Source organism: Chrysochloris asiatica, unplaced genomic scaffold (assembly GCF_000296735.1).
Source record: "Chrysochloris asiatica unplaced genomic scaffold, ChrAsi1.0 scaffold00159, whole genome shotgun sequence".
In the NCBI taxonomy this organism is placed as follows: domain Eukaryota; kingdom Metazoa; phylum Chordata; class Mammalia; order Afrosoricida; family Chrysochloridae; genus Chrysochloris; species Chrysochloris asiatica.
In genome coordinates this window covers 1939138-1951438 of record NW_006408677.1, presented here as the reverse complement: position 1 = coordinate 1951438, position 12301 = coordinate 1939138, and the positions used below count along the sequence as shown (strand labels likewise).

The 12301-nt window shown below is 42.9% G+C and overlaps 1 protein-coding gene across 1 annotated transcript in view; it reads right to left on the bottom strand.

The window, feature by feature from the left end:
- Nucleotides 1-12301, bottom strand: part of COL4A6 (collagen, type IV, alpha 6) — a 90417-nt gene that overhangs the window by 50506 nt on the left and 27610 nt on the right. The window contains exons 12-18 of the mRNA XM_006871061.1: nucleotides 7766-7825; nucleotides 6239-6283; nucleotides 5210-5263; nucleotides 4342-4411; nucleotides 3118-3228; nucleotides 1230-1379; nucleotides 120-224 (exon numbers count right to left, since the gene is read on the bottom strand). Coding sequence (XP_006871123.1) covers nucleotides 120-224; nucleotides 1230-1379; nucleotides 3118-3228; nucleotides 4342-4411; nucleotides 5210-5263; nucleotides 6239-6283; nucleotides 7766-7825 — 595 coding nt within the window. The remainder of the gene's footprint in view (nucleotides 1-119; nucleotides 225-1229; nucleotides 1380-3117; nucleotides 3229-4341; nucleotides 4412-5209; nucleotides 5264-6238; nucleotides 6284-7765; nucleotides 7826-12301) is intronic.

Genomic DNA, 12301 nt, shown 5'->3' with positions numbered 1-12301 from the left:
AATCATCTCCCATCAAGATCCCAGATTGCTTCTGGTCAGGGTCCCAAAGCTTTTGGTTGGCTCATAAAATCTTCTCTGAGGAGTTTGGGGGACAAAGAAACCCAAAGGGACAAAATCACCTTTTATTCCTTTGAGGCCTGGGTTTCCTTTCAGACCTCTTTCTCCTCGGAGACCAGGGAAGCCTGGTTCTGCATTCTTTAGGGGTCCAGTTTCAAATGCTGGACCTGCAGGGAAATGAAACCAAAAAGATTGGTACCTTACATGAGCCTGATGAGGCACACAGCAGTACCATCACCAAGCCTGGGGTCCTGGAGCAGAGACACAAACACATATACAAACAAAGAAGACCTCAAGAATCAGCCCTGTTGGCTTGATTCCTTCTACTAATACATGGTGGTTGCTTATGTGCCGTGGAGTCGGTTCCGACTCATGGCAACCCTATACAGGGTTGCCGAGGCTGTAAATCTTTACAGGAGCAGAAAGCCTCATCTTTCTCCCGCGGAACAGCTGGTAGTTTTGAACTGCTGACCTTGCGGTTCGCAACCCGATTCGTAACCACTACGCTACCAGAGCTCCTTTCTACTAATACATACACACTGTGTACTATGTTCCAGGCACTGTACTAGACAATGGGGATACGGGAACGAACAAAAGAGGAAACAGGGGCAAACTGCAGTGGCCATGGGGTTTAGGTTAGAAAGAAACAAGCTGGGAAATAGTTTCAAAGTCAATGGTGGCCAGATGTTCTTTCACACTCTAGAGTTCCATACTCAGGCAGAAGATCTAAGGAGAATAAGCCCTGTGTGGACTCTTAACTGCCACTTTCTGCCTTATGGCTCTAGGCTTGGCTTCTCCTTTCTCAGCCCATCCTACAGGAGCCATGTCGACCAGCTGAAGCTTGAAAGCACTAATGCTGCTTCTTCAAGAGCTAACAGACCAGCAGGCTTAGAGACTGAGAACAGTGAAGAAAGGAATGGGAAGATGAACACAAGTCAGAAGTATTGGTTTGTGTTGAGTCACTGAGATGGATCTAGTCTGTTGGTTCTTTAATGAATAAGAAAACTGGCAGCTGTCTAGAGGCAGGACTCTGATTGAGAGAGGAGGAGGCCCCTCTGCAGCCTGACCTAGATTAGTTTTCTCACCTGTGGCATTTTCCCTCAGAAACATAACTATGCTACAATCTGGATCATACCTGGGTCTCAATAAAAGAAAGAAAGAAACTAACTTACCAGGAGGTCCCGGTAGGCCTGGTAGGCCTGGCAGGCCTGGCAAACCAACTTTGCCTTTGGGGCCGGTTGTTCCAACTGTGGTACGGCCTGGGTTTCCTTGGTTCCCCTTCAGGCCTCGGATACCCTGAGACCCCAGAAGGCCTGAGACACCTAGATGAATAAACTCCCACAAAATTACTCATCATAGCACCCTACTCTTTAGAAGTGTTCCAAATCAGTGGCATATGAGGAGGCTTCAAAAAGTTCATGGGAAAATGGAATTAAAAGATAATGGTTCCTTCTGGGTTTCAGAAAGAGCCTTTATCATTTTGTCGGAGAAATAAATGTTGGACTTTAACATATGTATTTATTGAGATTTTCTCATTTAACCTATTTGATAAATTTAACAAAAATATTTAAATGACTGAATCATCTTTACTTTCCTGAAATTAACCCTACTTATTTAAAGTTTCTTGCCCTTTTAATAGATTGCTGAATGTCTTTGCCAATGGTTTATTTATGTGTTAAACATTGTTTTTCTGTAGTTTTCATATATAGTTTTCTGCCACTCTAAGCTTTGGCATCAGGTTCATGTTAAACTTGTAAAATTAACTGGAAATTCTGCCCTCTTTGCTGTGCTTGGGGCACTTTTAAAAGCAAAGAAAGCATTATGGGTTTCATGTAAGCTTGTTAGAAAGTTTTTAAAAAGGAAATTCACCTAGGCTTAGCATGCCTATTGTAAGTAGTTCTGTGATAATTTTTAAATGTATTCTTATTATTTTCATAGTTTTTATCTACTCAGATTTTCTACCTCTTTTGAGTTAATTTTGATTATGTTTGATTTCTCCATAAAATTGTATCATTTATCCAGAGGACTTAATATATTAGGATCAAATTGTACATAGTATTTTCTTAAAATTTCTAATCTTTTCTTTCAACGTGATGAAGTTTCCTAACATCGTATATTTGTGTATGCGCTTTCTTCTTTACCAGAGTTAATATAGATTTGTATATCTAGTTGAGTTTGTATGAACTAAGTTTTTGAATAAAATAACCCCGCTCTTTTTCTTTAGAAAAAGAAAAAAAAAAAAAAAAAAAAAGATAATGGGATTTTCCCACAAACGTTTTGAAGTCCTTCGTATGTTGAAAACTATTTTCCTGAGGAGATTTGGGAAAGTATGTGTTCTTTGGCATTAGAGAGTAGGGATCATCTAGACTAACCACATGGGAAACTGAGACCCAACGAAATGAGGGAACACAGAGTTGTTTAGTGGCAAACTTGATTGGAAAACCTGTGTTTCCAGCCTCCTTGTGTCCACCTTGGGGCTGGGGTTAGTTATTCCTCCTATAGTGGTTACTTTAAGAGCACTGGTATCCTCAGAGAGGTCTGTCTCCAAGGAGTTTAGATACTGGTGCCTTTCAAAATAATACCTGAGACTTGATATCTGGGATACCACTGCTTTTGTTTAGATCTTTCTCCACTTGCTACTGTAGAATGGCATTTCAAGTGTCACCCATAGGATTCTGGGGCCATTTAGTTCCTGAGTTAAACAGAGAGAGTCTGAGTACAAACTTCCTCCTGGGCTTTTTTAGCATCAGCTGAGATGGTACATCCACAAAAGGGAGCCATGACGCCAGCAACCCAATCCAGGTCTCGCCTGATTGCTACAAACCTCCATGGCAGTCTGGGATTGCCTGTCCATTATGGTATATTATTCAATCCAAAGGAAAGCTACTTACCCAGGCCTCAGGCTCACGTACATACAGTAGGGAATCTATTGTCCACGGGCTACCTACCCTTGCTTTGACTTTGCCTAGGTGTGTGTCCAGACCCAGAGGTATAGAAGGGGATTCTGAACACTAAAGTGGATAGAAGAATATTTTCAGGGAATGGGTTAGTTCATTTCACCTGGTAAGATTGGTGGGAGGCCAGTGGTACCGGAAGGGCCAGGCAGGCCTTGCAAGCCTTCATCACCTTTATGGCCTGGGTGACCTGGTACACCTGGGTCTCCAGGATGACCTAGCATTACAATGACAAAAAAAAAAAAAAAAGAAGAAGAAGAAAGAAAAGAAAAGCGGTAAGCAAACCCAGAGGTCTACAAATGGCACAAAGTGCCTAGGAAAAAATGCAGGGGCTTTTCTAGGAGTTACATTGTCTTTTTCGCCCTTTCCAGGTCTCATAGACACTAATGGCTTCCACATGACCATGGGCCTACCAGAACCAAGGCTCCACTAGTGTTCATAACTGGTCTGGCCAGGGTCTGACTTCCATAGCAAGATCTGATAAATCCTGGGAGAATTCTTCTATTACTGCTAATCTGCTGTAATGCCTCAAATGCCCACCATTTGGGTTAAGGTGTGGAGGTCCACTACTTATGTCATACCCATAGGCTTCCTGGGAATGGAACATAGGAAACCTCTGCCAAACATTAAGAACTTGGTTTGAATGAATTTACAAGATAGGGCACAGGCCTGAGAGGATGTGAGGAGAGGCATAAGTTACTGGGATCCAAGTGGAAAAGGCATTATTGTAGAAGCCTTTGGTCAAGCAAGAAGTAGCTGGAGGCAGTGAGTATTTGGATATTTAAGGAAGGCAAAGTGAAGAGTTGTGCATACAACTAGGACAAGGAACTGTGAACAGAAACGTTCTAAGAGTGATAGTGTCGATGAGGTGTCAACCACTTGTCCCCTAGCCAAAGATACGTTTTTCTATTTCCCTTGAAATTATCAAGTTCAAGCCCTCATAACATTATCTACATGAGACCTTGAGCATCCCACAGCATCACACTGAAGTCAGCCATCTGTGAAGGATATCAGTGCTTCCCGAAGCATCACCAGGGGAACAATTTTAGTCATAGCTACACCAAGGAAGACCCACATCCTAATCTTGGTAGACTCAACACAAAAAATAGGATGCTGGGATTGGTCTCGTTTTCCAAGAGACAGATTTAGCTTCACTCTCCAAACTCAGGAGCTTTGAATCTTCCATTGAAGACTTAACATGTGGGTCCTTGGAAGATTGGGATTAGCAGCAATCTAGTGATTGACAAAGAATTCTCTCAGCAATTAGAGCTGGTATAAAATTTAATTCCCCACCTTTTTCTTCTACATTCAAATAAATGAAAAGTTGTACCTGAGATTACAGCACCATCTCTATCCATATAAATATCTTGGCCTGGTGGGCCAATGCCACCTTTGTCACCCTGCAATGATTAAATACAATAAACACAAATATTTCCATGACTTCGTTAGTCAAGATCTATGTGCTCTCAAAGTCAGTCCCTAGGAAAATGAAAGAGTGCCTTCTTTTGTGAGTCCTGATTTCCAGCGTAACTTAGCCCATGAGTTCATCTCCAAGTTGAATAAATGTAATATGAAGGCAAGATAAGGCAGACTAGAGACCTGGAACTCTGTCACGGACAAGGGATACCAATTTTACATTGCAACTCTACTCTAAGACAATTTCCTTCTGGACCTGGGAAACATACCACAGGCAAAGACAGTACAGATCCACCGAAGAGGTGCTAACACAGTTTCAACTGTCTTTTCCTCTCAGTGCCCTAGAACTCTGCTACCATCACTGTATGACAGTGGATGATGTCAAGCAAAGGAAGTAAAGGAGTATTAATTCTCCCGAAAGAAAAGCTTAGGTATCAGGATCCGATAGAGTGACCTATCAAGTGTGGGGTGGTATAGGCACTGTCGATCCCAGACACTACAGAGAATTTAAAAACAATCATAAAATCTCAAAGTCGGCAACTGTAAACACTATCAGTAATAAAACATCGCTTATCAAAACGATGGACTTGCTCCTACCAGCCCCCATCCCTTGGTTAAGTTTTGTATGTTCAAAGTAGCTTGCACAGGCATTTCTTGAGAAAAGAGTGCCACCAAAAACCTCCAAATACTAAAAATACTTCATCTCATATGTAAACAACACATGATAATTCTTGATCCTTTTCCCTCCTCAACCCTGGATTTTCACTTCCCAGCAACATTACCTTAATTCCTGGTAATCCATTAATCCCGGGGAAACCAGAGGCCCCCTTCTTGCCCTGCAACAGAAACATAATGACCACTAAGTTGAATGTCTAAAATCACAGGAAGGGGTTGTTCTTTGGGCTAAGCCAGGGTTTCTCCTGGATTCTTGTTGTTGTCTGTCCTAGAGTCTGTACTAACTCATAGTGACCCTGAATAGGATTTCTAAAAGCATCTGGTTGGTTTGAACTGCCAACATTGTGGTTAGCAGTCCAGTGTTCATACTGAAGGCAACACAGCACTTGCATATGGTTGTTGTTACATAATATTGTTGTTAAGTGCTGTGGAGTCAGTTCTGACTCATAGCCACGCCACCCTGTATAGGGTTTCCAAGGAGTGGACGGTGTGTTTGAACTGCCAACTTTGTGGCTCAAACTGACCTTGCATTATGCTGCAGCACCACAAATCCCACAAGCCCAGAGATGGATACAAGCAGGGTGGCCCAGCTAGGGCCTGCTACAATATCAGGGTAGCTTGACCACATCATGGCATGCCGTGGTACCAAGTTTGACACTGGCCACCTGGTGTGGTACTGTAGGATAAGTACTGCTATCCACAAGGTCGATGGTTCAAACCTACCAGCCATTCCTTGGAAACCCTATACAGGGTCGCTATGAGTCAAACGGACTCCACAGCACTTAACAACAACAACCCATTTTCTTGGAGTTCTGGTGTGGTGCTGCAGGATAAGTATAGGACTGCTAACCACAGGTCAGTAGTTCAGACCCACCAGCTGCTCCTAGAAAACTCTATAGAAGTCACTATGAGTTGGAACTGACTCTATAGCACTTAACAATCACACCTGCTTTCTTGGGTGAAAATGTAAGAAGAGAGTGGCTAAGATTACATCATCCATCAATAGTAGGTGGGCAATTTGCATCATAAGCAGTGTTTCCCTTTGGATTTATGGCCATATTAAGTTAAGCAAGAGGATCTCTTGATTAGGGATTTGTACACCAAGCCTTAATGTTCTTAACCAAAAACCAAAATACCTGGCTCCCTGGATGGCCTTGGACTCCTTCCAAACCCATGGGACCCTGTAAAGAGAACATACATACCTTAGAAGATTAATAGCCCACGCAATAAAAAGCCACTAGATTTATGTAACAAAACTATCCAACTGAACTGAATATTTAGCAGCTCTTAGTCCTGGAGTCGTGGTGTGGCGCTGTGGGTTAATGCGACAGACTGCAAAGCTGTTTGAACTGCAAGGTTGGCGGTTCAAACTCACCAGCTGCTCCTTGGAAACACTATACAGGGTCGCTGTGGGTCGGAATCGACTCAACGGCACTCAACAACAACAAGCAATCCTGGTGTGGTGCTGTAGGATAAGCACTGGGCTTCCAACCACAAGGTCAGTAGTTCAAACCCACAAGCTGCTTCTTGGAAACCCTACACAGGGTTGATATAATTTGGATCCACCTAGATGGTACTTAACAACAATATCAGGCAACTATGAGTCAGAATCAACAAGACTGGCAGTGTGTTTGTGTGTTTCCTTGTTTGGTTTTTAATCGGGTAAGAGAATGCTCAGATCTGGCCTAATGCCTTCTTTCTAAGCACTAATCCATCAGTCTAAATTGCCACATGGAACAGTTTGAAAAGTGAACTACATGGAAACATTTTAAGTACCAGGTGGAATTTAGTGGAAGGGCTAGTAGTATTACTACTTAGTTTGCATTAGTTCTAAATCATGAGATTTAAAAATAGATTATAGGGAGAGGTCCCTTTCCTCTCACCCCAAAAGCATTCTTTGTTGGTGATTATGCATTTTCAAGACAAGGGAATAGGGAAAACTAGAGAAATAAATGGCAGGTTAATGGGCTTACATATAGCTAAATACTCAAAGGACCCTTAATAAACTTCATGGCCACGCTAAAAACATAATTCTCTAAACTGTTACTTCTTTAAGGCTAAGATTGAATGACTGCTTATAGCCCAAGACCCAAGTACCTGAATCTAGGAATCAAAGAGGTGAATAGATATTTCTTCATTGAAATGAGATTACTGAAAACCGTTAAGCCCAAACATAACTTACTGTGGTCTAACTGTCCTATAAAGACTCCACTTAGCCTTCTTTCTTCCATTCCTGCAGCAGTTTCCACTGCCCCCTCATGCATTCCCTTGAGTAGAACAGAATCAAAGGAAGGCAACACCAATGCCATTCTGAAGCCCAGAAAAGGCCAAGGGGAGTAAATTGGCTGTGGACCAAAATGTCTGTGGTTCAAAGCTACCAGCTGTTCCTCAGAAACCCTATACAGGGTCACTGTGAATTGGAACTGACTGGATGGAGCTTAACAACAACAACAACAATATAATAACTATTCGAAGGAGCCAGTTAGCCAACGGAATGGAGCTAAGTGGTCTGGTAAGGAGGAGGTTTGGGGGACCTGCCAGAGGGTTAAGAAATAAGAAAAGCTTAGCCTGCCATCAAGTTACATAACAGAAAGAAGCAAACAGGGAAGAAAATGGACCAGGTTATTTGACAGAATTAGGCAAGAAACATTCTAGGTTCATACCCTAGAGCCTGGCAAACCAGGGAGTCCCTTTTCTCCCTTTTCACTGGTAGTTCCAAATCCCTAAAAGAAAAAAGAAATCATATGTTATAATATTCATTTCCTCATAGGTCTCCTGGCTTCATCCAAAACAAGGAGGTAATTTCAAGTCTCCATGGATCCAACTGGGGAGGCTCACCCTGTTGCGGTTCTTGTGAAAAGCACCTAAGGCCTGAAATTACTTCAGACCATTCACTCAGGCTACCCTTTGGTCCAAGAAGAGATGTCTTTCTCCCCAAACACTAACACATGTTATCATCATATCAAATCATCATGCGCCAACTGCATAGGAATTACTACATAGTTAACCTGCTTGATTTTAGAGATGGGGAAACTAATGGTGATGCAAATGGTTAATGTGCTTGCTTGGCTGCTAATCACAAGAGTGGAGGTTCAAAGCTACCCAGGCATACCTCAGAAAAAAGGCCAGGTGACCTATTTCCCCCAAATCAAGCCACTGAATACCTTATGGAGCACAGTTCCACAGTTCTGTTCTGGCGCACATGGGTTGCCATGAGTCAAAATGCACCCCATGGCAAGTGGTTATAGGTCAGAGAATCAGTGAGAGTGCCAAGTCTTCTGATTTCCATCCCAGGGCCCTTCCCTCCCACATGAAGAAATTGCCTTGCACAATCTAGGAGCTTGGTTTTTTGAGCAACAATGGAGGATGGTGTAAATTCTTGAGAGTTAACACTGGAGGGAAGATCTTTTTTTGTATTTTGGAAACAAGATGACTACGAAATCCTCTGCCCTGGGCAGGAGTATTTCTATGTAGGCCTGGCCTGGAGTCCTGCAGCTCCTTTCCTGGGATGGTAGGGCTCTTGTATTAGAGATCATCTCTAATCCCTCATACCAGCCTTACAAGAAGGGAATGAGTCCAGCCATGGCTCTAACTTAGAGATTCTCTAGGGGCAAGCAGGAAATCCAAGAAGCAAAGTAAGAGAGTTTTCTTACTCATGGCACCGTAAGATAAGCACTTGACCTTTAGGTCAGTTTGAACTGCAAGGTCGGCAGTTCAAACTCACCAGCTGCTCCTCAGAAACCCTATACAGGGTCACAATGAGTCGTAACTGAGTAGATGGCACTTGACAACAACAAGAATACACAATATGGAGTGCTGGTGTGGTGCTGTAGGATAAGCACAGGATTGCAAGGTTGGTTTGAACTGCAAGGTCAGCAGTTCAAATTCACCAGCTGCTCCCTGGAAATGCTATAAAGGGTCACTATGAGTCAGAACCAACTCGACGGCACTTAACAACAATACATAATATAGAAAAGTCCATTACCAAAATGGATGAAGTCTTAACTGAGGTCATTTTATTGGTTTTGTTTGAAATCATACTTGCAGGTATTTCAGCAGATGACATTTAGAATTCCTGTGAGAGTCAAAGGGGATCAGTGAAGCTTTCTCAAATGAAAGCTTGTGGAAGATGCTAAATGTGGCCATGGCATGTCTCCTGTATCCTTTTGATGTGACCTGACTCACCTACAAATTCCATTTGTAGCTTTAGCTTCCTCTTCCATACTGTCTGTTTTCATGAGTACTGAAAGGTCCCCAGTTTTTCTAGGTTCAAGGTTATTAATGTTGGGTCTTTTTTTTTTTTTTTTTTTTTTTGGTTGCTGTTGTCTATTTATTGGTGGGAGGAGTGTGCCTCTGTGTGTGTGTGAGAGAGAGAAAGTGTGTGTGCGTGTGTGTGTGTGAGAGAGAGAGAAGGGTGTCATTCAAAGCAGGCAGTGGTTCCTAAGTGCCTTTTCCCTTTTATATATCTATAGTCCTGGTGATAATCACTGGACTGCTAACCACAAGGTCAGCAGTTCAAACCCATAGCCACTCCTCAGAAACCCTATACAGGGTCACTATGAGTTGGAACTGACTCGGTGGCACTTAACAACAACAACAACAAAGACAGTTATTGAGTATCAAATAGGTCATACCTCATGCTAAAGAAGACTTCTATTTAAGAGGCCCATCAGTTCACCTAAAAGTAAAGTGACTTGAAATTTTAATTTCTCGATCTTAAATGGGAAACCAAGGCATGCTATACCATCTGGTAGACCGTCCCTTGGCTTCTGAAATCAAACACTTTAAATGGCCTTCCCTGACCTGTCCCATATTACCTTTCCTTTCCCCAAACCCTTGAAACACTAAAAAGAGTTGCATATGGAGGTTTGCAAACAGGAGGTCTAGATCCCAATCCCTTCTGTCTCCCTGCAGGCTGAATACAAATTGTTGTTGTTGTTGAGTGCCATCGAGTCGGGTCCGACCCATAGCGACCCTGTACAGGGTTTCCGAGGGTGTAAATCTTTACGGGAGTAGAAAGCCTCATCTTGCTCCCGCGGAGCGGCTGGTAGTTTCGAACCGCTGACCTTAAGGTTCGCAGCCCGATTCGTAACCACTACGCTACAAATTGGTCCAGTAAAAATATTGTTGAACTGAACAGAAGAACGAGCCAGAGAACCAAACTGTTTCAAATGGTGAGGGAATGCATGTCTGGAAAGTGTCCCATGCCCTTCACCCGGCTATGCTGTTGTAAATACAAGGGGGCCTTGCAATCCTTCTCCAGAAAGCAGAAATCATGTCTAGACTCTTGCTTTCTTAGCGAGAGCATCTGAGAACCTGTGCTACAGTGTGAACAGAAATAAATGAATACATTTTCTAAAAAGGAAAAGAAAGTTGTGTGTGGGTGGGTATTAGTAGTGTTGAAGCCAAAATAAATAAATAAATAAAATAAAAACATAACAAAACCCAAACAATAACACATAATTAACTTGGCAAGACACTGTGCTGTAGGTCCAGTTTGCTACTCAGTATAGAGAGGCCCCGTCCAGGGACGTGCTGCACAAGCTGTTCTACCAAGATATCCCCCAGACCTGGCTCTGTCACATCAGCCCTTGTCATGGGCATCACTTCTCATCTACGGCCAGTAAAGTTGCATGCTAGCTTAACTGTTCTCAGGCCTGCTCTCTTCTGGGCCCTGGGCTCCTGGAGTTTTCTGGTTCTGGGGAGGTGCAATTGAAGGAGAACCCCATCTATCCAGCAGCTACCTCAGTTACTTCAGGATTTGCCAGTTTCTTCGTTTCTACCTCCCCACATCTCTCCCATTTTGCCTTACTCTTTTGCTGGTCCCTTGTGCCGAGAGGCACAAAGAAAATGTCTTACAATCTTCATGTCAGAACCGGTGGCCTATAAATAAGAGGGTGCCGATGGGGACAATGGTACAAAATCAGCGAAATTGGGACTGATTAAGAAAAACAGATGTTTGGTCACAGGAGGTGAAGCAATTCTGTCAGGTTGGTTACTGGGTGGCAGCTCCTTCCACAATTTGGGCCCCTTATGTGCCCTCTGGCAGAAATAGTGTGAGAAGAAAGATGGTATTATATTTGAGGTACTTCGGAGTTTGGATGGGAAAAGAGTGCTTTCTCTGGAAAACCCCAAATACTTCATATGTGTTACCAGATTTCTTCTCACAACTGCGTTGTCAGAGTGGACAGAAGGTGCCTATGAATGTGCCCTTTAAGCATAGAGAGAGTCACATGATTTGGCTGTGGCCAATACATTGAATCTATGACAAAGTGGGCTGAGAACACTGGACTGTTGATTCCCACCCTATCAAAATACTCTGTTCTTCTAAAAAGGGAGGTATTTTTCAGCTTTGATGTATTTACAATCAGTGTGGTTTCTGTTTTTCAGCCCACACTGTAAAACGCTGGTATGCTGCGCTTGAAACGGTTTTGCAATTTGTCACCGTGTATTGTCAGTCAGTTTTTCTCTCTTTGACAGGACGATAGGGAACGGGTTAAAGTTGCAGAAAGAGAAATCCTTTGAAATAGAACATGGAAGGGAAGGGAGCTAGGGAGGAAGTGTGAGTCAGTGAATGCAGTAACACCAGAGATCATAAAACCTTTCCTTAGACATTTTAAAGATGAAAACACTGCTTCTAATATCAACACCATGAAAAGAACAAACTGGACTGTAGGGGGCAGTATGGTATAGGGAAAAGTCCAGAATTGATGCGAATTCCTGAAAGCTGAATTATAGTCTCAGTTCTGCAAATAACTAGCTATGTGACTCCCAACAAGCCTCTTTATCCATTAAGGCCATGGTTTCCTCATCAGTACAAAAGGGATAAGGCCGACCCACCTTACCTAATCCTCCGGGAATCTATGTGCAGATGCTCTACAATGAAAGATGCGAATCTTATTCTCAACTCCATTTTCATGGTATAGCAACATTGTCCAATAGCTACATAATATGAGCTACTGTGTCATTTTGGAGTTCTGGTGTGGCACTGCAGGTTAATGTGCTGAACCGCAAGGTCGGTTTGAAGCTCAAGGTCGGCGGTTCAAGGGTAGCTATAGGTCGGAACTGACTCGACAGCCCTTAACAACAACACTCGTGCTATTTAAAATTTTCTAGTTGTTGTTGTTGTTGTTAAGTGCCATCGAGTCGGTTCCGACCCATAGCGACCCTGTACAGGGTTTCCGAGGGTGTAAATCTTT